The sequence below is a fragment of the Anser anser genome (assembly GCF_964211835.1).
Source record: "Anser anser genome assembly, chromosome: 2".
NCBI classification, from domain to species: Eukaryota; Metazoa; Chordata; class Aves; order Anseriformes; family Anatidae; genus Anser; species Anser anser.
The window spans coordinates 47,592,346-47,619,001 of record NC_139721.1 but is presented as its reverse complement, the minus strand read 5'-3'; the positions used below and the strand labels follow the sequence as shown (position 1 = coordinate 47,619,001).

General features: G+C 41.7%; 1 protein-coding gene and 1 long non-coding RNA gene across 3 annotated transcripts in view; one reads left to right on the top strand and one right to left on the bottom strand.

Annotated features, from left to right (window-relative positions):
* The window catches only part of CDH2 (cadherin 2), a 118,731-nt gene extending 104,305 nt beyond the window's left edge, over positions 1 to 14,426 (bottom strand). Inside the window, exons 1-2 of one of the 2 annotated variants that reach the window (XM_083825267.1) lie at positions 13,676 to 14,426; positions 2,851 to 2,962 (exon numbers count right to left, since the gene is read on the bottom strand). In XM_083825267.1, the coding sequence (XP_083681393.1) occupies positions 2,851 to 2,962; positions 13,676 to 13,750 (187 nt within the window). In that variant the 5' untranslated portion in view covers positions 13,751 to 14,426. Of the gene's footprint in view, positions 1 to 2,850; positions 2,963 to 12,971; positions 13,336 to 13,675 lie in introns of those variants that run through there. The other variant, XM_083825268.1, reaches the window with a different exon arrangement.
* Positions 14,427 to 14,569: 143 nt separating this feature from the next.
* On the top strand, positions 14,570 to 22,975 carry LOC310894766. Its single transcript, XR_014580147.1, has 3 exons — positions 14,570 to 15,163; positions 15,287 to 15,365; positions 15,764 to 22,975. It is a non-coding gene; the product is annotated as an uncharacterized lncRNA (long non-coding RNA).
* The last annotated feature ends 3,681 nt before the right edge of the window (positions 22,976 to 26,656 follow it).

Genomic DNA, 26,656 nt, shown 5'->3' with positions numbered 1-26,656 from the left:
TGAGAGATATTAAACATCTTGTCATTTTCTTGGTCAATATTTTCAGAAATAACACGTCAAGGAAACATCAAGTCAGACTGAGATTATTCTGCAGCTGGCTGAAAAGATCATAAAGCTTATGCGCTTGTTGTATCAATGCACAAATTCAAAGGAAATTAAAGCTTTCATTTCTAAATCATATAGGAAACCTATAGTTATACATGTGTCACTTCTGAATTTATACTAGTATAAGCATGCAGTTAGATATAGATGAGGCCACTGAGATCAGAATCAGGCCCATGGTTATACTTAAGAAGCAAATGTCATGCAACTATACATAACTTGTAGCGTCATCTGAATCTAGTTTAATAACCAGAAAATAGGCTTTTGACAACAATAGTATTTCAAAATGACAGTGTAATTAAATTTAAGTCAAAGCTATGCAATGATGGACCGTATGTTTATGTGTAACTACCAAATTATATGCTTTTAAGCATGTCAGAATTTTCAAAAGAATAAACCACTGCAGTAATTCAACTGAGGAAATGGTAGTAGGAAACAAACTCCCCCAGGTCATTTCAAAATCAGTTGATATGATGTGATACACACTGTATGCTCTGCAAGGTTTTTCTTATTCCTACTTCCCTAAAATGCTATGCATTTTGATACCATTCAAGGACAAATCAACGGTGTGCTTCACTCACATCAAAATTTTAAAAAGCAACAGGAGGGACTGTGTGACTGTGATGACTAATGAAAAAGGAAGTCAGTTTTCCATCTGTGTGTTACTAGTTCAAAACCAGCTAAGGCTGGTCAGTCATTATCATTGGATTTGTATGAGTAATGCCAAGAAGGAATTAGCTGGCAGTTCACTACAGTTCCCAGCTAGTAGAAAAAACTGAAAGAAATTGCAGAGGGTCAATTCCATGAAGAGTAAAGACAGTTTCATAGGACAAGGTAGATCTCAAAACTGTGTCATCTCCATTTGATGATTAATCAACAGCATAACTTATCAGTAACAAACAGTGGTTTCAAGACAGCACCTTTTGGAAAGCAGGTGACTTCTGAGCTACCTGTTGCTGCTTCTGCCCCTTGCTACAGGTTTGTTTATCATCTACCAAAGCAGTTCTCAGTGCCAATGGCTACTGCAAGAGCCTACTGCAGAATCTTATATTAGCTCCTGCTTGGCAGAACAGTGAGGTAAATTCTTTCTTCTTCATTATTTTCTCAACTGGCAGAACGTTTAACCTAATGCATGAATTTCTAAACTATTCTTCAAAAAAAGTAAAAGTCTATGGGGGTAAAACACACTTTCTTGAAACTGAACAGAAAAAAAACTTTAATAAATTTAGATAGACTAAAGCTAATCAATTAATCCTGCATTCAAGTTTCCACTACTCAAAAGCACAACGCAAGTCTGTAAAAATATAATTAAGGAGAAATACTGATGCATGCAGCATGTAAAATCAAGACTATAGCTTTCACTTTGCTTGTTTTGTAGACTCATTAGATTTTTTTCATTTAAGTGTCTTGATCTGTGTAACCATATTTATATGCGAGAGAAAAATTAAATTAGTCCTTAAGATGTATTTGAAACTGTCTAAAACTGATGTTCTTAGTTCCACAATTTCAGAATTAGACGGAAGAAAACTACAACATTGATGCTAGCATTTTATAAAGCAGTGAAATTAACACATTTTTTAAAATGTTATTCTTCCATAAAATTTTATGCTGAAACTTAGCTGCTTAGGAAATCTAAGAAAGGTTCAGAGCACGTGCCTCTATGTTACACAGATGACTACTCTACCCCTGAAGGAAAGAGACACAAAAAGGGCAGTGAACCCGATTCTCCACCTGGACAACTCCTGGGCACACGGACAGACCTACTGACTTCAGTGCATCCCGCACTGAGGCGAGGGCTTGCACTGGTGGAGCTTGCTTCTAGCTGGGGACTTGGCTAGCCTTGTTCTGGGCACAGTGCCATTCAGACACAGATACGTGCCAGGGTGAAGCAGCAGCGCTCTGTCCAAGAGATAGCGCTGGCATTACCCTGCGCCTCTTGGCAGGGCTCCTTGCCGAGCCCTGAGAACAGTGGTCACTGAGCAGGGCTCACAGACAACCACTCTCGGTGTTGCTCCCTGTCCCGCACCTTGCTTTCCAAAGGTGCCTCTCCTCAGGTCACCAGGAAAAAGCAATCAACGTATGCTGTCGTCTTCATTAAAGTATCCACTCCGGCCCTGTTGCCTGTGGTTGTGTCCCCCATCTTAGGCAGGTACATAAGGAGCATAATCACTTAATTCTCTACATGTGGTCAGAGGCATGCTACTGTACAGCCGCCTCCTGTCCAACAAATACATATGGAGAGGCAGAGCTGCAGCCATTATCCTCCCATGGGAACTCCAGTCTCATTAGGACTGCTGCCCCAGACAGTTCCCTACTAAAGGGACCATCCCCGCATTAATTTGAGAACTAAGGGTTGGTGTAACTGCAGTACTTCTATGGGAACTGTAAAGCAGAAGAGAAACTTTCTTTACCTTTTCGTCACTCATACATGGGTTTTAATTATAGGCTGATGACATATGAGTTTAGCATTTGTAATAGGAAGTATCAGTGGCAACACCGTTCTGAGAAAGATTAGTGCACTATCACAGGGAGGCTTGCAATACAGTATTTACAGTCAATATAGGTGCATGTGCTACCATTAATGCCAACGGATTTTCTAAGTCCTATGACAATAATCAAAAAATAAACACAGAAGAGCAGATGTTCCTTCCTGAAAGCGTTTGCGTCCTAAGAATGAAAATGCTCCAGACTGATTTATGGTTAATATTCTAGGAAATAAAAAAATCAAAACATCTTTTCTAACAGTACCGTTGAGAAGAGGCTGTCCTCCATGTACACTCCTCGACACGACGGCACTGTGAACATCTTCAGGAAATCCCGTCTTGCACAACATGTCTTCACAAGCTGCTTTTATTGGTGCCTGAAATGCAAGACAAAATTTATGTAATATTGCAACCCTCATTCACCAGAGAAACATTCCAGTTGGCACATACTCGGTTTTGCTGCTATCTTGTACAAACAGCATCTTTGTTTCTAAACGACTGCAATTAGAAGTCCAAGGGCAAAGGGTTAATCTCTCTGATAACTGGAATGGAAGGAACAAGTCCCACTTGTCTGGTAAGATCTAAATAATACACAATCTTGATTCTTCTGACAACTGAACATTTCAACTAAATCAGCCATTGAGACCGAAGTGGAAACGTAGGGGGAACAAAAACATTCTTTCCTCTGGAAATAAATGTTACACAAAACCAAACAGCAACTTTTTCCACCGCCAGATAGATTTGAGAGGAAAGACTTCAGCCACTGATTTAAAATGCTTTATTTAGAGTACTTCTATGTGAGGGTGCACCAGTACCAGTAACTTAAGATAGAGTGCTACATTTGCAGTAACTTAACAGAACTTACATTTATGTTAGCATTCAAACAGATACCATAGGAAGTCAAATGCTTAAAACGCAATCACCATCTATTTCAAAGGAATGTTAAGTTAGGAAGAGAGCAGCTCGTTATTAAATTTGCACAACAAGGCGAAAGTCAAGCCATTGAAACTGTTTGTTCTCTCACTTGTAAGGAAGTTTCCCTTCAACTCACGTTTTAAAAAGTTTCATAAATTACTTTTTCATGAAGAAATATAATACAACAGCATGTGGAAACTTTTTTTTTTGTTGTTCTGTGGAGTTCCATGTTCAAAAGATGATTCTGATTGCTAAGTTATTTTCCAGGACACTTTGCTGCTAAGTGAAAAAAATAATAATAAAAAAAATCCAGTTTTCCATGGCAAAAGACTAAGATCTCTTTTCAGTGGATTGTTTTTGTTTCATTTTAGTGCTGCACAAAACAATGGCCTTCCATGTGCCTAACTGGCCAGGTATAGCAAAACCCCTCCACACCGCACAAGGCAGAGGCACAAGGCAGAGGCCAGCTCCCACAGCAGCCTACGCCAAGCTCCATCACAGACATCCTAAGGCCACTTGCAAAATCTGACGAATGCCTCCATGCTAAATAAAAGCCTATCCATGTGCATGCCCAGATATAGTATGTGGTCTTCGACAACACGAGCAACTGTGCTGCGATTTCATACCTAAATCTGGTCAAGACTTTTAATTAGATTTTCTTTTTTACTTTCCCAGATGGGCTTCCATCAATCGATCTACTCAGGGCCATGTAAGCATGCTTGCATACACTTAGCAAAGCAAGCCCAACATGAAAGAGAGAGGGGAAAAAAAAAAAAAAAAGGAGAGAGACAAAGAGGAGCTGATGGCGCTACACCCATTTACCACCTTCCTGAGCACTCATTCAGGGTATTAGACGCTGAAATCCTAAGCTCAGTGATCATGCACTTCCCACGCAGTGAAGGAGGAGCACTCGCCACCTCCTGCAGTGGTTGTGTCACCAGTTTGGAAGGCAAGATTAAAGATTCACTGGTCCTGGAGGTCGAGCACTGCAATTTTACATTACTGCTGTGCTCTTGGCTCCAGCTTGGGTCCAGCCATGCTTGGTAAGAGGGCTGCAGCCCACGATCTGCAGTCTGCCTACGGGTTTATCAGCACTTTTCACCGGAATTTTTCAAGCACGCAGCTATCTGCGACTGCTCTGTGTCTTAGCGCAGTCAAAATTTTTGAGATTAGCTTCCACGTGTTTAACTGCACACCGTCTGTAAACCAAATCCCTTTTTGACAGAGGCAGGTTAGGGCACGCTTATCCAGACCATTACGGTGGCAAACCCAAGAAGGCAGTATGCCCTGGTACGTAGCAGGATGGCCAACTGGTGGCACTCCAAGAGGGGAAGCTTTCTTCATCAGAAGCTGTCAATGAGGCTGAACTTGGCTGCAGATAAGCAGAAGTGCAGCAGCAAAAAAAAAATACCTGCCCTCAGTCTGCTTGACAGTGCTATGGGCACAGCCATCTCAGGGAATGAAAGAGTTAGAGCAGATATGGGACCCATCTCAAACAATGGGGGTTTCTCCAGGGAAGAGGAATCCAGCAGAAAGGCATTCTCTCCACTGACACGTGAGGCCAAGCTCAGCGTGCCAACTCCTATTAGGATAATTTTACCGCTAATACGAGGAGGGATTCATAGCGCAGTCAGATGCGCTTACACCTACCTGATCCTAACCAACCAGCTCAACGCTTACACCAGCAATAAAAATTAACGTTTACTACCCACCTCCAAGTTAGTATGCTACCTAGGTAAGCACCCAGTAAGAGAACTTGTAATTAATTGTCACGCATCGAGTTAACTTAAATTGTGGCATGGGTTTCTCTGTGACTTACACATTACACAGGTTTCTCACCTGTGTTCGGTTACATAAGTACTTTTAAGTTTTTATATGGCTAAAGAGAAACCAAACACACAAATACTGGAAGAAAGGAACGAGGCTCAAACGACCAGGAGACTGTGTCAGCTGCAAAGCTGGAACCTAGCCCTTTCAAACACTGATGTTTTTAAAGATGAAAACACAGTAAATCAAAAATAATTACGATTCCAGCTGCTCGTTTCCTCAGCTTTAGAACTCAAATCACAGGTTTTGTAAAGTTTCTATAATTTGAAAGAAAAAGAGTAAGACTTGTTTAAACTACTGCATAAAAGGTGACCTCAAAGCAAATGTGATAGAGAAGAAAAAATAGCCTTTCATCGTATCCTTGAAACAAAAAAGGTCCGGGGTGGGCAGCTGAGGAGATAACAGGATTTTATAACAAGTCTGCACTGATGCGCCTGGGAATCTTTCAGCCTTTCCAACAATCTATATGTACTAAACAACTCTTATAAACTGAAACAATGCCCACTGAAACAAAGACGTGGGGACATGAATAGAGAGCCTTCTTTATTCTTTCATTTTCAGCCATCAATTTCATCCGGAGACAAAAGACTGTACTCTACTCTCCGAAAACAGTCCTTTGTAAAGATTGTTTGAGAATAAAAACACAAGGGAAGGAAGAATTCAAATTTTCAGCAATTCTTTATCGCCCTATGTTAAGCATTCGGAATTAAGTAGAAGTTGTAGCTTCAGACACACTGGGTCATATCAAGTTCAGCCTAAGAGTACTGCAAGACTTAAACCATTTTAACTCTAAGCAAAAGATGATGCTGAAATATTTTTATCCCCTTATCTGGGGCAAAAGGGAAAAGCTAGTGAAGATTATGGGGGCACATTACTGTAATTTACAGGATTTTGTGTGATTAGTACAATTCCCAAGACTATTTTGAACATAAGATAATATTACTTGTACGTTCATCTACAGACGGACACTACTGAAAAACTATCTTTTATGATGGAAAGTAATTACCTTAGCTTCTGCCCATATAAAACCTACTTAATGGAGTTACAAAGCTTTGAACAAGCTCAGCACTTGGAAAATTCTTCTCTGAAGTACTATCGGGCTTTGCTAAAGCAAAATATAGAGTTACCACCAGAAAACTAGTTTGCTTTCCTGATCCCCACTAGCTTATTTAGTCACTTTTAACTGCAAAATGAGTAACAAATATTACTATCTCCAGATACTGAACACCTACTCAACCTTGGCGTAAATACTCACAAACTCAAGTAATGTGGTACTCAAGTACAAACTCAGTGCTGTAGATCTCAGATTAAATGCAAAAGGCAAATTGCAATCATGAATCAACATGACATAAACTAGAAGTCCTCTGTCAAAGTTATTATTCAGTCAATTAACAGAACATTTTGATACAGTTGGTAAGCCTCCAGTTTTTGTACCCTGCTCCTCGGTTACATTAACATCATATCTAAATACTTGGGTATCTAAAAACCTGTGGCTTAATTTCGAGGTAGTGTTGCAGCTCAATTACAAAACAAGACAAACAAAAACTGATGACAATCTCAGCTTCGTAACTGTAATGAATCACGTTTATGTATTTTTCTAAACATCACCAGCAAGATTCTTCCAACAATACTGGCTTCACACTTGTGAAAAGACTGTAAATTGAAACAAAAGTAAAAAAAAGATAGGATTGTTTCATTGGTGTTGATGGTTCTGGACTACTATGTCTCTCCAATTTTCATACATTCTAGGACATATACACGTTTAGAATGCAGTTCCTTAAAAAAAACACTCCAACTATTTAAAAATGCAAGCTCACCACATGACTATAGGAGCAATTTCATATCACAACACGCATCCTACATTTGCAGAACTGGGCTCTTAAACACTGCTTTCAAACAGGGTTGGTCTTGTTCCTTGTGTACATGCCATACACCACTGGAGTTCAGCAGAATCTATTCATCTGAAATATCAAAGTGTCTGCTTTTGCTCTGTTTGCATTTGCATGTACTACAACATCAGATTTCTTTACATTGATTGTAACAGAACGCAAGGGAAGTTGTTCCTGAAAGACTTCTTTCTTTTACGCTCAATATAGCTAACTCCTATAGGAAAATAAGCCTACATAGTCAAATAAGAAATGGAAGGGTATGCAACAGAGAAAATATCATACTATACACTTATAATTGGATGCATTACAGCTGCTAGTTGCCAAGTCCAGCCAATTCAAAGGGCATTATCGTGTGAAGCTCAAAACAAAGTCTTACTAATTATACGTATGACAGAGCAGGAACTGGGTATTTGAGCTCTCCCTCCTTAATAAGCAACATTAATTTGCAATTGTGACAGTAATGTTAAACTTGAGCACAGATCACAGAAACATCTGTGACTGTGTTTAGAGACTGGGTGTTTCTTCAGTAATTTAAAGGCCAAAACTATACCCAGCATTCATTTACAACTTACCTAACTCTAGAGATTGTTTTATACGTTTTTTGTTTTTTTTTTATCCGGTCTTAATACATCATCTGACATGTGATATGCTATACCAGGCAGGTCTTAGGATGAGCTTCTACAAAATATCAAAATGTAATAGACGTATGAAAGATCTCAGAAGGATCATAGCCACATCTCTGATATGCTTTGGATTCAAAACTTGAGAACAGTTCAGCATCTCTCCCTTAATCTCTGACTTATTGCAAAGAGCTGCAAGTTTATACCTTCACACTACTTAAGACAGTTGCACAGAACTCCAGAAAATATAGTCAAGTACAATTTGTTTTCAACTGTGGATTGCAACTGGAGAGAAAGAAAAGTGCCTTTCATTCAAACTGTTCTGGAAGCCAACAGCTTCCAGAATTGGCGCCAGACCAAGTTCTCCCAGAGGTCACTGAGTTACCTCTTTTTCAGCAACCCCAGAAATCCAGCTTCTTGAACCAATTCTCAAGACTCTTAAACACTTTTCCTAAACAACAAGATCTACAACTTCTATGATATCATTTGTTTTAAAATGAATTGCCTTAGACCACCACCGTTTACCATAGGTTACTGTACATTTGCAACTTTGAGAGTCTCACAAACCATGATGCCCACAGTCTCTTCTGCTAGCCTTAACTGAGAAACAAAGGCTCACTTCATTTGCTTTACTAGATGCGGAGACATCTATGAGCATATCTGATATAAAACAAAGCTGAAATCTGGTTTGGACTTTTCCCCCTTCCCTCAACCAGGAGCACTGATCTTCTAAAATGAGATTCTCCAGACAAGCCTTGTTCCTGGCAGAGAAAAAAATAATCTTAAAAATTCAACTGGAATACTAAAACCAAACAGGATTTCTGTTAAGTCTAAGTCTCACTTCTGTACTGAATAAATAAATAAATAAAATTGGGCCTATGTTTGACTACACATCCTCATTTCTTCAATAAACAAAACTTCCTCCCTCTGACTTGATGACAGAGGTTGTTCATGTTCAGCATCTCTGCCTGTGAAAACTGCTGGTGATGTACACAGGAGGGCTCTGGGTTTTTCTGACCTTCAGGGAAGGCCTTACAAGGCCTATCTGGAAGAATTCTTTTGGGGGATCACAAAATTTTAACTATGTCTTCAGCTGCTGGGTGATAATTATATGCTAATTATAAGGAATGGAGGAGTCCCTAGAGGAGTCTGTTGGTAAAAATATATTTTTAAATATGTCAAGGAGTGCCTAGAGGAGAGGATAAACGCACCTTCTGGATATATGATACTTAATTAAATACATGAATACTGACTAAAACCAAATAGTTTAAGTGAAACGTTGAAAAGACTTGGCAGTGATGTACCTTCCATCTTGGAAGCTGCAGATCCTGTATCTGTTTTCACAAGCCAATTAAAAATAGAAAGCCTAATTTTCCTTCTTTATTCAGACAGAGCTCCCATGATCTTTCAGAGAGAACTGCAGGATCAAATCAAATTATCAAATTATGAATCACACAGATTAGGTCATATAGCGATCTTCTGCTGCCACAAGAAAGCAGAAGAAACTGGAACACAGTCCAGCACCCAGATGAAAAAAGTCCTTCTTCGATCAGCCACAAAGTGCTCTTTGACAAAATACTAATCCTCCTGAAACTCATCCCACATGAATGCACAACACCTTTCTTCCTTAAGTTCTTTCAAAGCTCACCTCTGCCTATACCAATATTAACTTGACCAACCAGTCTCAGTTCAGTGACCGGTTAGGAAAATTGCTATTATAATGAAAAATTTTACTGCAAAATACATTAAGTGTTCCTTCCACCTTCATCAGTCATCTGATTTGTCCCATTACATCTCGTAAACAACTAGTACCACTGAGTTAGCAGACGTACGAAGTGTATTTAGTAAGGACGCTACATGTTCCTCCTATGTTTTATTAAAAAAAAAAAGCAAAAAATAAATAAATACATTTTTTAAATGGGAACTTTAGAGGTTCTGATTCTTACTGGAACAAACTGATGTTTGGCATGTATACATTGTTTAAATTAAATTCTTAACCTGTTGGATGTCACTGTTAGCTTGTAAAATACTGGAAGCTTTTTTTTTTTAATTAAAAAGCATTCACAAAAAACAGTGACAGTAAGTTTTACTACTAAATGATCCTCATATTCATGCAAGAAAAGCCATTCAACAGTTCCTGCTCCCTACCACATGACAAAAAGTCCCTTACGCAAGACTGTCTGTAATGAGTAAAAATAACTTTACTCACAACTTCCTCAAGCTATTTTTAAATATACTCACTACACTACTACCACATAAATTTTCTTATGTGTTACAGTGTTCAGTTATTAAAAAAATTAATAATTGAAATTACTGACATAAAAGTGTCATCAAAAATAATTAAGATGGGACATGACAGGGCTCTTCTAGTGATGTTTCTGGGAGTTCCTCCAATTTCTGGGAGCAGAACGAAAAAAAATAGATGGTAAGTTTTTGAATTACATGTTCTTAACTAGACGTAGTTCAACAATACATTAATTTGGGGCAATATTTTAGAACAGGTATCATAAAAACTACAAATTTATCTTTAATTGACTTTTCCTTATACCACATTAAATTGCATGCCCAGGTAGCAATACAACACGCAAAAGGAGAGAGCAGTAGGCTTTCTAGAAAACATATGATTTACTAATTCGAAAATACTAAGTTGACATTACAAGAGAATGTCTACCTTATGTTACATAAGCATCATATACATTTATGACCTTGCTATAATATCTGTTCAGAGAATCAGAACTGTTTAATATAGAAAATGATCTATTTTGTCAACCACTGATTTCAATTCCAAAAATTCATTGTCTACTTAATCGACGTGTCCTATAACAGATTCAAAAAGCGTTTAAAAAAAAAAAGCCATTTCTCAAATATGCATTTTTAAAGTAACGCATCGTTTAATATCCAAAGAGAGATTTCTTAAAAGTACACATATTTTCCACAATTCTGCAATTATTGGAATTTTGAGGATGTGTCAGAGGCATCACTATCACCTAGACCAGACAGACAAGGAGGAGAGAGCTCTTCACTGCAATATCCTGCCACATTTAACTTTTCAGGTAGTGTCTCTGAAGATGAAGCAGAAACAGAACAGAAAGATCCACATCCGAACAGGCTGAGCCACTCATATACGTATTCTGTTCTAGGCTTTATGAAAAGGGTTATAAAATGCACTCAAATCACTTTCAAAGGAGTAATGATGTTTGAGTCCGACTCGTTAGAAGAGAGACACCCTTGAACTCGTTTTTGTGGTTATACAATCACATATTTACTATACTACTTAAAATAGACCAATTAAAAGAAATAAAACCTAAGCCACGTGTATGATGAGAGACAGAAGATGCATCCAGAATAAATGATCTCACTGCTACTTCTGCGCAAAACTGCGTTAATATGCCTCACCCTTGATTCTGCCAGAGACGAGTGCTAGAGGTAAGAGGGTGGTTTGGCTGACAAGAAATTCAATCACTGGATTCACAGCTGAGGCAGCTTAACAGGAATGTCATTTAGGGTAGTAGTTTTATCACCTGGATACATTTGCTAAGACCTGGAATAAGACCAAAACTGCCTGCAGAGAGTAATAACTTACATCCTCTGTCATCCTAATTCGAATTCAAACCAGTCTCCTACACGCAAAGGGCTCCGTAACTGCATTATTATTTGTTTCTGATTAAGAAATGGACAACACCCACGGAGTGATCCCATCACCTTGTACATAAAAACAGACTATTCCCTTTTTGAGCACTTACATTCTGTTTCATTTCCAGTTAATTTCTAACTGACCTTAGTTTCATTCCTGTAAACCTAACTCCCAGGCTAGCTTTCCCAGTACTTCTTCCATCTTGTTGTTATCCCTGTTCCAAAAGCAGCTGATGTTTTGGACAGAAAAGCAAATCTCACTCCTTTTATCCTCCCTTCTGTCAGGTTTTTCACATAGTACTTCCAGACTCATACTGATCTAGTTAATCAGCAAAATAAAGTGCAGTTGACATTCTCTTGCATCCCATGCATGTTACGCGTTGCCAAAAATCTAAAGCCCTATTTCCTGAACAGAAACAGAACCCACGGATCTGACTTAAAGCGTGCTTCCAGTTATGATCAAGCAATTCCATGACTGCTTTTCTACAGCACTGATGAATGCCGAAGTGATCAATAACTTCAGAAAATTAAGGTAGAAAGCTCTTGTGTTGCAAAGATTTGGAGACAGAAAAATAAAAAGTAGAAAGGTTCAACAATTCAGAAGAACCAGATACAAACAACCCTGTACAAACCAAAAGTAGCAGGTATCAAGGCAGAAAAAAAAAAGTTATTGCTGCATCTTGCTTTTAAGGGTTCTTGGCAGTATGCATGAAAGAAAAAAAAAAAGCTTTTAAATGAAAGTGTTGTACAGACACAGGTCTATAAATCTGATTTCATACCCAAGTTCCAATTTTGTAACACTATTAAAAATCAACCCTAACCTGATTTAATGGATACCCAAACAAGGGGGAAATTGGATTCCCCAACCGTAACATGCCAGTGACACTGAGTGATACATAAAAGCAGTAAGTCTAGTTCCTGCCCTTAATTCATAGCTTGTGCTTTAATTTCAAACCTGCCCTGGGAAGGAAAAAAAAAAAGATGGGCTAAAAGCTCACTGCAGAATTTATGCTTTAAAGATTTATTGAGATGGGAAAACTAAACAGAAGTGGAAGTGTGTATGATAAACAACACATAAGGACTTGTGGAAAAAAAAAGAAAAAAGAAAGAAAGGAAAAGCATCATGAAGGGATCTGCTAAGATACTAGCATTAAGGAAAAAAAAAAATTAAAAAGGCAAAAATAAAGCCAACCAAAAGCAGTCTGTACTGAAGGTTCTGGGTACTGAAAAAAAAAGAAAAAACAATCCTGAAGTGGCACATCACAAGTTTTCGAGCAGGGTGGCTGCTTTCACGTGGGGGACGCTGACGGCCAGCCGGACACTCCTCCGCCACGCCAGACAGACGGACGGACAGCCCCCGGTCCTCTTCAGACGAAGGAGAAAATCCCTCGGCGTTTCAGCACCTCGCCGACCGGAGCAAGCCGCCGGGGGGGCCGGCAGAAGCCGGGGGACCCCCTCAGAGAGCGGGGGGACAGCGGGGTCGCTGCCGGCCCGGTGCTCACCATGGACAGGGGCCGCCCCCCCCCGGCAGCCCCGCCTGAGGCAGCCGCGGCGTCCCGGGGTCCTCTCCCCGCTGCCTGCCCGGCCTCACCTCGCCCCCCCAGCCCAGCAGAAATGCCCCGGCCGTCGGTGCCGTTAAGAGGCGCTGATCTGCGCCATCTGTCCCTCAGATTTACCGCCCCCTCCGCCCAGCTCCGCCAGCACAAAGCCGGGGGGCGCGCCGGCCGCCCCCTCCCCTCAGCCGGTCCCCCCGCTCCACACAGCCCCGGGCCGGCGGGGAGCGGGACTCGCCCCCCACTTCGCAGCCCGGGCCCGTCCCGCTGGAAATTCCCCCCCCCCCCCCGGTACGGGCTGATTAAATTCTTGCCGGGAAGGGATTAGCGGGGCACGGCGGAGCGCCCCCCTCCCCAGCCCGAGCAGGGTCTCGGGACCCGCCGCCGCCCCGCTCCCCACGCGGGGTCCGCTCCGCTACTTTGTCCCCCGCGGTGACAAAGCGGGAGCCGGACCCCCCCCCCCCCCACGGCACCTGCTGTCCCCAAACCGATGGGGGCACCCTGCAGACCCCCCCCTCCCCTCTCCCCGCAGCTGCCCCCGAGCAGGTGTCCGGCACCGCGGCTGCCGCCTTCCCCGCGGCCCCCCGCCGCCTCTCCCCGCTCCCCCCGGTCCCCGGCGGGGAACAAAGAAGCCGCAGCCCGGCCGCGCTTACCTGCTGCAGGGCCGCCAGCAGCAGCAGCGCCAGCGGCGGCAGGATCCGCGGCGGCGCTCCCGCTGCCCGGCACATGGAGGCGACGAGGGGCGGCGGCGGCAGGGCGGCCCCCGGCAGTCCCGGGAGCGCGGCTGGAGCCCGGCGGAGCGGGGCGAGGGGTGCAGCGGGGACGGTCGGGCACCGGCTACGTGCCCCCGCCTGCCTGCCTGCCTGCCTGCCCGAGCCGGCTGCCGCGGCGCTGAGCTGCCGCCTGCCGCTCTAGCTCATGGGCAGCGATGCGGAGGGGGGGGAGAGGTAGGGGGAGAGAGAGAGAGAGAGAGGAGGCGGAGGGTGGGTGAAACTCAGCTCTGGGTCAGGCTGCTTTTCTCTCCCCGCTGTGCAGAGGGTGGGCAGGGAGGAGGAGGAGGATGGGCGAACAAAAGGCTGGGAGATAAGAAAGAAGTAGTCGCTGCTGCTGCTGCGAGGAGGCCGGTGCGGCGGCTGTGCCCGGCTCCGTGCCCCCGCCCGGATCGTGCCCGCCTCTCTCCTCCCCGCCGCGCTCAGCGCCTGAGCCCGGGCGTGCCGGCACCGCCGCTGCTCCGGCCCCAGCCCTGCTGCATGCTCTGTCTCTCTCTCTCTCTCCCCCTTCACTTTCTCTCTCCCTCTTTCTTCTCCTCCCTCCACCCCTCCCCCTGCACGCACAGCCCTCCGCCGAAGCGCAGCGATAACAATACCGAGCAGCCTCTGCCTGCCGTGAGTGTGTGTGTGTGTGTGTGTGTGTGCTCGCCCGGTGCCTGCCGCCCTGCCTCCTGCTGCTGCTGCTGCTGGCAGCTCCCCTCCGCCTCCCGTCGCTCCCTGCCGGCCGCACGGCCGATGCAGCGCGGCACGGCGAGCACCGGGCTCTGCCGGCCTCGGGGGGAAAAAAAAAATAAAAATAATAATAAAAAAAAAATCGCGACCCGCTAACTTAATGTACTGAAATTGGAGGGCACAACTTGCTGGGGAGGGAGGGCCCGGCCACGCGGTGCTCCCCGAGGGATGCTGGATGCTGGGCGAAGCCCACCGGGGGGCTCCGGGACGCCCCCGGCTGCTGCCGGCGCCGCAAGTTTCTCTCAACTGCTACGGCTTCACGGGGTGCTTTATTTTTTTATTGTTATTTTTTAATTCCCTCCTGTTATTAACCCCCCCATCCCCGCTCTCCGCTTTATTCCGAGCTACCTGCTGAATTTCTCAGCGAGTGTTTTCAAAGGCTCCTTGGCCGGCGCTGCAGTCCGCGGGGCCAAAAATGTGAGCGTGCATAGCGGAAAGAAACTGGGAGCCTTGCTGGGCGAGCACTTACAGGAGCAAGGATCACTGCTGGGTCATTTGCAGAGCTGGCAAGGATCTCCCCTCGCCCACAGGTCACTGAGCAAAGTTGTTTTGCGTCCATGCACCAGAGCTCCCAGCCTGGGACATAATAAGGGGAGGATCTGGCCCCCAGAGAATCTCATGAAGTGTCGATTTTAAATGGTGTGTTATTTATTTTAAAGCATCTTATCTTATTTTAAAGCATCTCGAGCTTGCAAGTAAAATACTTTCAGTCTCTGCTTTTTTTTTTCTTTTTTTTTTTTTCTCCTTCTTTCCCTGCTTTAGAAAATAACGCAAAACGCCATGCTCGGGCTTTGCCAGAAAACACCGGATTTGCTTTTATGTTTTGTCGGGGACAGGCGGGGTAAGTACAGACTTGCACGATGCCGGTTTCATTAGCTTCGAAATTGAAAATAACCGGTCGCTTGCGAGCTGCCATGCAGCTGGTTACCCAAGTCAGGGAGAGGCAGAAAAAGCCAGCAGCGGCGGGGGAGCTGCGCGCAGCCGGTGCCGAGCCGTGCCGAGCCGCGCCGCGGCAGCAGCCGGGCCGGGGGCGAGCCAGGAGCAACCTGGGGGCAATAAAAGGCAGAGGAGAATCAAGCGGGGAGACGCAGACCGGAATAGAAAAACAGCCCCCCCATCCCATCCCATCCCATCCCATCCCATCCCATCCCATCCCATCCCATCCCATCCCATCCCATCCCATCCCATCCCATCCCATCCCATCCCCCCCCCGCCTTTTTTCTCTCTTTTTTTTTTAAGTTGTAGCCCATGAAATTGTAGCAGAGCCGAGTTGCGACGAGCAGTAAATGATGGAAACGAAGCCTGGTCTGAGGTTCTGGATTAAAATTCAGCCTGGGACTGGGGGAAAGTGAGCCGGAACAATGCTGCTGGTGCTTTTATCTGTTACGAGGATGAGTTTCCCAAGTTGGCACCTGCCAGAGCGTGTGCTCTATCAGGTCTAAGGCCTTACCCCGAGATTTTGCTTGTGCCTGCTTATGAAATGTTGACTTTCCCCAAGTAACAGATTTCTATTTGTATTTTCTGATCGGTAGACATAATAGTAACATTTGTTAATTACTCTGTTTTGAGCATTTTTTCAGTCTTACAAGTGCTCTACAAAATGCAAAGCATACAACATAAACACCTCCATAAACCAACTGTCCAACGAGAGTAATTACCTACTACGTAAAGGAGCCTATCCCTCATATTCCTTCAACCCATCCATCCCTACAGGCCTGAAAAAAAATAAAAGGCTCTGCAGCATATCTGGAAGGTTACCAGATCTAAGCTCTGGCTGATGCCTCTTAACGGTTCTGCTGCTGCCTTTAAATTACTTAGCAGAAATAGTAGCGCTGGCAGAAAAATTGCTCTCACCAACACTGTTTTACTGAATCTTTTAGTCTTGAACATGTTTCTATCAAGCAGGTGGCTTCCCTCATTTACACAGCTGTAACCAAAAGTGCCCTCCGGCTCATGGAGTTTCCCAGTTCTGGGTGCTGTGATCAAGAGAAACTAATAGAGCTTATACTTTTTGAGGCAGAATCTCTGCACTGAATCTTTTCGTGGGTGAGAGGCAGCAGAGGAGAAACTTGGGAGTTGCTCACAGACATGGATGGCTCCTCGGGGCTTCTGCTATTGATCTGTAGGATGAGCTCCAGAAAACAGCTTCTTACAGAAATAATCTAACAATAATTTGGCATAGCTGGAGATTCGGAGTTAGAACTGATACTAGATTGAGATCATCAGCCCTTTTTGCATATATCATGCAAAAGTCATCAAACGGTGACAATTTCTGGCCAATATTCAAACAAGTGATTTAGAGCTCGAAGGGTTTATCTCATAACTCAGCCACAGATTGCATTTATGAGTGTATTCTAAGTAGTATAAGAATAATGGACATAAGTTAATGTTCAACCTAGGAGATCTCAAGGGCTTCCAGAAAAAACTTGTTAAAATTCCATGATTAAGTTGAAGAGAGGATTAGGGTAATTCCCATGTTAGTCATGGAGTTGAGTCTCTCTTTCAACTTGTCCAAATTAATTTTCATTCCTAGGGTTCATAAAAATTCCGTAAAAAATGAATGTTTTCAATTTGGAACATACTAGTGTGCTCACAGCTTCAAATATTTTGAAAAATAAAAGAACTTTTCCCGTGTGGGCCTATCCTTATGTTTAATCTGCCAGGTACTGCCACTACCACTGTCCTCGATTCAAATTATGCAAATAAAGCACTTTACTTACAATTTAGGCCTTGATCTGACAAACATTTATACGTGAAATCTCAGCAAATTCAGTCACACTACACACTGCATACCACTGTTCATATGCCTAAATATTTACAAGATGGAGGCCATACTCCATTATTTAGAATTAATAATGGAGGGATAAAGATAATGAGCAAAAGTACTTAAGGGCATATTAGTTCACCCACTTTTATTGCTATCTTCATTACATCTCACGAAATATCTGTCTTTGATAAACAAAACCAAAACACCTAATTAATAGTTTTTTCATTCCCTGCAATCTCCTTTTCTTTCCCAGGACATTCAATTCTTAATAAGGAGTTTTATCACAGTAATGGCAAAAATAGTATTTTTTTCCTACTTGACACATCCAAAATTCTTAAGGGTGGAGATTTTTTGAATTATAAGATTGTTAATCATTGGCAACACTTGAAAATAATTGTTTTAGGAAGTAGACAATCACGCATAGCTAGGGAGAATGCAATTTTGTGTAGATAGTGTCAAGTGGGAAAGAAAAACTGAATGGCGTCGATGCCAAAACAGCTTAAATATTTTTCAAATTGAGGTAATAAAAGCCTTGTTGTTAGTGCTGCTTTCTCATACTTCAGTAAGAATAATATGACCCTTTGAATTATGCACTCTGGGTGCTTTTCTAAATTCACAATTTCATGTTGATCACCTATAAGAACTGAAAATAAAAATTCTAATTGTTCTTTTATTCAGGCAAATAGTCTTCAGGAAAAAAAAAAAAAAAGTCCTAGGAGTAGGTAATATTTACTTGACTGTGTCTTGTAATTTATTACAGAACTTAACCAATTTACCCTCATTGGCTTTCCTGGCACTATCATTACCTAACATGCAAGTTTCTCCAGTCTGTTTCTTACATCGAGCCAATGCAAGACGTGGTAAGGTAACTAAAGCTGCAGCAGTTTGTGGGCTGTTCTGCTCAAATTTGAAAACCAGCTAGGTTAAGATGAAAAAATGTTGTATATAGCAGTTCTGTTTCTGCTTTAGCAACCCTCATCAGCATTAATCGCTTTCTATGCTATATATGCTAATATACATATATATGATGTGAAAGAGAATGTTTTTTACTTTCTGATAAGTCGTATCTGTCACCACTTACATTTCTGTTAATTGCTAGTACATTTTGCAAAGGATTTCTCTATAGAGGAGATGCTGAGCATATGCAATACAGCTGTGATACAACATATTTGCATATTGTGTAATTTGCTTTATGTCTATACCCTATGTTTGATGATTTAAGAATCAACATAGTGAAGCTTAGTGTGTTCTTTTAGAGGGTCTCATTCAGCATTACTGTCCAGTGCTTTCAAGCTGTTTGGTCTGGAGACTTTCTGTTGAAAATCAGGACAAAGGAAAAGATCTTCTGATCAGCAGAGCATCTCTATTCAGTCATATATCTTCAACAAAAACAACAACAAAAAATTATCTTCCGGAACAAGACCCTAATCACGTGGCATGACTGAAAGGATGACGACTTGTAACAAGGGCCTGTGATAATTTCTAGTCAGCACAGAAGAAAGTTTTACAGTTTCATAGAACTGCTTCATTAGCAAGTGGGCCAATAGAAAGAGTTGGGCTTGCCTCTTAAAAAGCTAGTTTCACTAAACGAAACCTTTTTCTTTTTTTTAATTGCTAATATTTTTACTTATTCGAAGTGAAGTACCTCCTTTTTCCTGATCAGCTTCTCACTAAAATCTAGTAACCATGTTATTATTTTGGGATCAGAAGTCTAATCTTTTTCAGGCTAATGCAGTCTGCGCAGTCCCAGAGATCCTGTTTAGCCATAGCCAAATTTTACTTGCACAATACCTGTTAGTTTCTCTAAAAATTATGTAACACCTTCAAAAAAGAAATGTTGTACATTTCCACAAGAACAACCTTATTACTCCCGACTTCTAGGTAATAAAAATTACGAAACTGGAACTCTAATTATTTATGGTAAACCAGCATAGATAATAATTTGCTTTAATGAAATTGTAAGAGAGAGCTGCCATACAGATTGCCTCTTCCATTATTAAACAGAGATTTTAACAACACCTGTAGTTAAATTTGCCTAATATTTTCTATACCAAAATGTTATTTTCATTTTCTACCCTCTCCCCCTTTTTTGTTAGCTAACTAGATGAAATTCTCTGTGCTGGCCAGCTGTTTTGAGCCAAGTGCTTTTTGAAAACTTGAGAAAATTTTGTTTGTCCTTTTTGAAGAGTGAGATTAAGGAAAATATTTTATTTTTGTTATGACGTTATTATTGCCATCTCATTGAGGGATTTTACTCCCAGGCTCCGGAGCTTAGACTTTTTGACCTTGGAAGAACTACAGTTCTTATGCTGAGGTTGTGCCTTCTTCAGTCACTGATAAAGTTGACCAAAATCTGGCATTGTTATGGATCTGAAAATTAAGTTTTTTATATTTTCAGAGGAGTTTCATATGAAAGAATGTCTGCACCTTATATGCCTCTTATTCCTCCAATAGCTGCTGTATTGCAAAAATTCTGTATACAAACCATCTTCATTGAACAAATTACGTACCCTATTTGGAGACTGCAGGAGCTGCTCTGGTGTTTCCAAGAGTCTCTGGTATATTTAGCAGCAGAGAGATGGTAGGGAGAGATGTCTATTTTCATGTCCTCATTGCTCCCCTTGAAAGTCCCCAACAGCATGGAGGAGGAGCAGGGTCTGACTGATCTTGTCTCAAAGGGTAAACTGATGGAGAGGACTGAGACAATACTTCTGTAGGATGAGAAACTGGAAATAAAATTGTAGTGCTTTAAGATTTACTTGTTCACAGGCCGACGGAAACATATGGCTTCCGTCAGTGAAAAAAACGTTGTCAATATAAGCTGTAGTTGCACTTCATAGATACCTGCCTTTGTAGTGGATTATAATAGTGATAATTATGTTTTCCATAGGAAATGTGAAGGTAGAATATAAAGTGGCCCAGCATGATAATATAATTGGTATCCTGTTGATACCATTTTCTGGTTCAAGGAAAGAAAATGCAATTACAAAAAGTGAGTTTTAGATCACAGTCAATGTTCCCAAAAGTTGCAGATTAAAATACACATTGTACATGGTTTGTTCCAAGGATGCAAGAAGTTCAGAGACTTTAGAAAATTAGGACATTTTGGATTCAAGCACCTGAAAATTTGTTTTTATTTGACAAGTAGATGGATAATATTAGTACTCTTATTCAAAGTGTTTACGACCTGGCTGCAGAAATTCACTCCAAGTTAAAATTTGACACGCAGTGAAATACCGATGCCGCAATATTTTACATACTTTCAGAGGAATCTGCTGATTTAAAAAAAAAAATTCCTTGCTTTGAATCATCTTTATATTAGTAGGACTTCAAAATGGCTTCCTTCTCTGAGGTGATCTTCTGTTTGTTTTGCCCTAATGCACATCTGAAATATCCCTAAATGCTGTATGAATGTATGTAACTCGGTCATTAATCTAAACTTTGGAAAATCCCTAAACATTGATTCATGAAGGAAGAATACTCTCCTTTGGTTAAAGGAGCCTGGACCCCTGGAAGCATGGACATCTGGGGTATGGGCCTCATGACGCCAGGCCCTTCCTGCAGAAAGCCAGCAACTCAACATGTTTTGAGAGGGACAGTGGGAAAGCCGACCTCTGCAGACACAGCTGTGTGAAACTGGGCTCTTTCAGACCAAAGGAGCTGTTCCTGTGGTACTGTGATTTATTAGTCTTCACAGCTGTCCACTTTGTCTCTTCCAAGAGGCCTCCATCCCCAGAGTTGAGGGGAACATGCTTGTACCCCTCCTCACTAGTGTGCAGTCCAACATGTTAGGTCAAATAGGAGCTAAACAGCTGAAAAGTGCCCCAGAAAGCTACCAGGCAGCTGATTTAAAAACAAAAACAAGAAAAAAGCATTGTTACTGTGAGACCAAGGGGTAGGAGGGCTGCTTGGACTGAGGTGTTAACTGCCCCAGCAAGATGAGCCAGGGCTCCTAAATCTACACCAGTCCTCCTTATCAACCTTGCTCTGCTGCTTCTCACCTTTAGCACCCATGGGAGCTGCTGAGTGCTCGTCACACTTGAAATTTTGTCCCATTTTTAACAGAGCTTTGACAGAAGCATTTATGAGTAGAAACGTAGAATATATGTATGTTATTTTAAATGTAGCCCCAAATTAGTTTCCGTGTTGAGGAGCACTATTCAGTACATATGCTGATTCCAAAAATAAAAACAAAAATATAGGACTCTTTGGCTTTAAAATAAACTCTCTTACTTTTTCTCCACTGCTAATGGATCGCATCCACTGTTTATATATTCTGAAGTCAGAGGGGACCGTTTTCATCATTTATTTTGACCTCACTGTAACACAGGCTTAAGAATATTGCCTGGTAATTTTCCCAACAGGGCCAATAACTTGCGCAGAGGCAGGGCATGTTTTTAAGGCAGAGATGGAGGTTTGTTTTAAAGTGACAGAACCCACCACAAGCCTTGTGTGTTGCAGTTAATTTTTCCCAGTGAATATTGTTCTTCAATGGAAACTCTCACTTCACAAGTCAGTGACAGACACATTTTCAGCCACGCCTGGGCCTTTCTTTGAACCACTTCAGAGAGGGTGCAACATCAGCTGCTGCTATAAGGAGGCTGTTCACAGCTCCAGAGCTGCAGGCAACAGCAGGGAGCTCAGCAGGGGCTAAACACCCAAACATTCGCTTTGATTTGCAGAAAGAGTTTGCATCCAGCATTGAGCTGCATGCTACTGCTACCTGGACTGATGCTACCCCAGTGGTATCTCTATTACACAGCAGTTAATCTACAGCCAAGAATAGCTTTTTGGAGAAAAAACAAATAAACATTGAAATTGCTTATATGCCTCACAAGGTTTTTCAGGCATTCTTTATGCATGTTTGTGATTTACTTCAAAATCATTTGACTGGAAATGTTAGATATCCTAGATTAAATGAACAAAAGTCTATGGGCTGACCTTTCATGTAATATTGGTTATAAAATACTGCTGAAATAATTGCTGCCTGAACTAGGTACTTTAAAAAAAAATAGTTCAACTTTAATTTAAAAACTACTGATGTTGGAGAATCTAATGTTACACGTAGTAGTAAGTTGTGCTGTTAGATGGCTACTCTTTCCTTTAAAAATATCTGTGTCATGACTAGACTGCATTTATCTAACTTGTCTAATTTCCAGCCATTGACTCTTGTTATTTTTTTCAGCAATAAGCTGAAGAGTTGCTTTTTCATGTTTCTGTTCCCAGTATTGGAACTATAGACCAGTTACCTTTGATAAGGCTGCACTTTTCCTCATTAAGCTAACTGAAGCAAAGTCTGAGTATTTCATTAAAACATATAGGTTTCCAATCATTTAATAAATGTTCTAGTTCTTCCCTGACACTCTAATTTTAAAAATGCTGCTTGAAATACTGGTACTAGCACTGTACAGTGTATTTCACTAGTAGCTGTAGTCATTTGAAAGACCAGTATAATGCATGTACCAGATTCCTGTTCAATGCTCCCATGTCAACAAATACAATGATCACATTAATCCTTTTGTCACACCATTTCTTTGGTTATCAGTTGGCTCCTCAGTCAGAATCACAGCTTACCAAAGTAGCATTTCTCTCTCTGAAACCCACCCTGCAGTATTTGTTCCCAGACATTTGACTTTTACAGGAAGATCCCTCATTTTCCTTTGCACTGAATCTTTAGTAAATACATTCTTTGCAGCTCCAGTTCTGGCAGTCTTCCACTTCCATCCCACACTGATCACTTTACATCCCTCTGTATTCTCTCCTCACACTGATTTGGAGTCATCATGACCAGACTGCCTCTACAAGTAAGTGCCCTTGGGAAGCCGGGAGTGCCCAACTCCACTAAATAACTGAGTCTCCGTATCCATTAAAGCACACGTGTCCCCTTTGATTCTGCCTGAACATGCTCTGGTCTTCTAAACAGAAGCATGTGTAGTCCCACCTCAAGATGAGTCAATAAGTACATGTACAAGATTTTAAGGACTATCAAATAAACGTCTCTAAGCTTGGGCCTCATGTCAATTTCTAAAAAATTGCAGTAGAGGAACTGAAGGGCAAGGGGATCAGAACAGGACTGGTAATATTGGATGTGTCACGGTTTTGAGGAGCTGGATGGTGTTAGCATCAAACCAAAGAATTGTGTTGTTTAGTTTTCCCACCAAAGCAAGCAAACAAACAAACAAAAAACCCTCCCACCCAAACAAACAACCAGACAAAAACAACCAAATGAAAAAAAAACACACAAATTATTGGATTCATTATGATTCATTGCTGTGCCTTTGCATTTTAAGGACTAAATGCCATGCCTTGGGTTGATTTGGAGTTTTCTCTGTGAATATTACTCTGCCTCACAGCTATTCCTTCCTGGTACTGTTAACTCCATAGAGTCAGAGTGCTGTGTAATCTTCATAAACTTCTGTCTGAACTGAATGACCCTGCTGAGCAGCTTTTAATAGTTTTGAAAAGGGTTTATTCTTTTGGCAGACTCTGCACATTTCGCATACATATCCATACCATGACTCAGTCCCTAGAATCACAATACTGGCTCTTTTTGAGGGGTGGTAGGGAAGCAGAAATCTTACAATTATTGCTGCCAAAGACAGTGTCTTGCTTCATGATGGCCAGAAGCAAATTCCTGACCATTGCTTGCAAATGCAGAGGTGAGACTTTCTCCCTCCCATATTCCTTGAGAGTTTAAACATTTGGGGGTTTTAACTGCTCTGTTTTCCATTGACAGCAACTTCATATTGCAGGTAGACTCAGCCATTCATATTCTTACCCCTTTCAACTCAAGTGAACAAATTGTATGAATGAATACAAGGCTGTAAAAGGTATATCCATTTACAGTTACATTTACTCCTCAAAAATATTTTAACACTCCTGCTGAAGAAAGTGGTGTATCATTTAGCAGGTACTGATTTAGAAGTAATTCCTAAATTTGTTCTCTTTCTGGTATCACATGTCCAACACAGTGCCAAAGAATCCCGTCTAAGAAGTTTTCAACATATCTTCTCCCTAACAGGTCGCTATGACTTGAGTAACATGAGGCTCTCAATGACATAGCAATTTGCTTGGATTAGTTCCTGTGAGAGACCCTTTCAAAGGCTGCAGGTTTCTGATATCTGGTCTCCTGGTCATCACTGCTCCTACAGAGAATGAGCAAATGGGATTTACATGTGCTGAAGTGTCACATGTGGCTATACAGTGGGATATGGCTACAGCTCACACCTGGATTTGGGGAATTTAAAGCATTTGTAAGTTCTCCACTTTTCCTCCAAAAAAGCTGACAAAATAGGACTTTGGGAGGAAAAGACAACCAAGCATGTGATGCTTTGCAGAGCAGGGATGCTTACTGTAGTTACAGAGACAGCATGAAAAACAGTGAGAGAGCATTGGCTCCTGCTTTCATTAGTACACTCAGCTTTTACTGCTATCGAGATTTCGTAACATAAATGGCCAAAATCACATTACAGAGACATTTCAAACTTGAATAGAGATTTTTAAGACATTACAAACTACTTGTTCTTAAACGGTTGCTGCAGAATGCTATTAATTTTGCAGTATGTTTTCTACTTATTTGTAGGTGTAATAAAAAAACTCTGAAAGCTAAGGTGCACAAACTTCAAGGAAGAGAAGCTCTACTGTGCCTGCCCAGATAGCTAGCATTTCTCTTTACTATTCCAGCAGCTGGAGTGCTTGTATGGATGGGAGTAAGAAGAGGAAAAGCTCTTGATAAAGAGCACCCTTGTGCATCTTTCGGGTTGGCCTATTGCCTGTTTTGAATAAGATCCTTCTATACCCCAGGAAAGTCTTGTCTCTTGGTAGCATCCTTCAAAGTAAGAATAGCTTTGATGAATGCAGAATGCTATTAGCAACCATCTAATTCCTCTTCTCTTTTCTACTACTCCCCCCCCAAAAAAAAAACCAATCCAAACAAAAACAAAAACAAATACAAAAACAACAAACACCTAACATTGCTGGTCAAACATGAAGATACTATCACAGAAGTTTTATGTAGGAGAAAATAGCTTCAAATATGGCTCAGCCTCTCAAAGGAAGTCCAAAGAAATCTCAAGGTAGAAGAGCAGCTGGAAATAGTATCCCAAAACTGGGGGTCTGGGTGAGAGGGAGAAGGGATGTAGAAGGAGGGGAAGGGTTGTTTTTTGTTGGCACTGATATTATGATGACGGGGACACTGATTGCCTGGAATATTTTTCTGTCATGATCCAGCTGGTATAACAGGTAGCTCTCCTCCACTGAGATGCAAACAGATCTTCATGTGAAAAGAAAGAAGGAAAGATCTGCTTTGGGGGTTGTTGAAGTTACTCTAATAGAGGGCCATGAAGGGACAGCTGAGAAGCAAATAGTTTCTTATGCCAAGACCAAGCAACCAAAATAGAACATTCTGACTCCTTGCAAAGCCAGAATGAAGAAAATGAAAGGAAAAATGATGTAAATGGACATCTTCAGCAAAAGGATGAGTAGCATGGCCCCGAGTTCTACTGCCGTCAGTGCAAGGAACACCGTTTCAGGTAACAGCTGTAGGACCTTTCCACAATGATCGCTCTCTCCTCGTTTAACCCCTGCAGAATAAAACAGGTCCTTTCCACACATGCTTGGGAAAAATCCAGCATTTAACCATAAGTGGTCCAAAAGCACTTTCCATTTTAAGACTAAGAAAAAATGAAGCCAAAATATTCTTTCTTCTGCCTGAAGAACCTAGGGAAAGCACCATATGCTGGGGAACTGAAAATAAACCAGATTTTTCCTACTGAGGTGTGAAATCTTAACACTGTTAATATCCAGATTACACAGGGAGCATATTTGCCTCTGGGCAGTGCTGGAAATGAACCCCAGATCTTGGCAACATTGATGTTTCCATATTAATATTAGTGAACCTTCCTTAATAATTGATGAGGCCTTGCAGCAACATGAAAAAAAAAAAAAAATCCTGTCCTGTAGGATTTTGGGTTGCTAACTTGCTGAAGATTAGACAAGTACAGCCTGCTGAGAGTCCTAATGAATCAAGAATGCAGCCAGACAGCACCATTCATAGGCCTCTCCAAACAGCCAAAGTTACTGGTATGACACAACAGTACCGCTCTTTACTTCTTTTCTTCACTATGGTTGCTCCATGGTGATCTGCTCAAATAGCTCAAGACCAGCAATCAGCAGGTGAAGGGAGCTTTCTGATGGTGGTGAGACATGGTAATATCTCCCCTATGCATACACATAGAAAAACAGCCTTTGTCATCCTGAACTTTAACTGCTGCTCTAGGGTATCCCACTTTTGCATCATTGCTTTGGCCCTTGTCACTGCAGGTGCCTTATCTCAGCAGCAGAAGCCAACTAGTAAAAGCTGCACC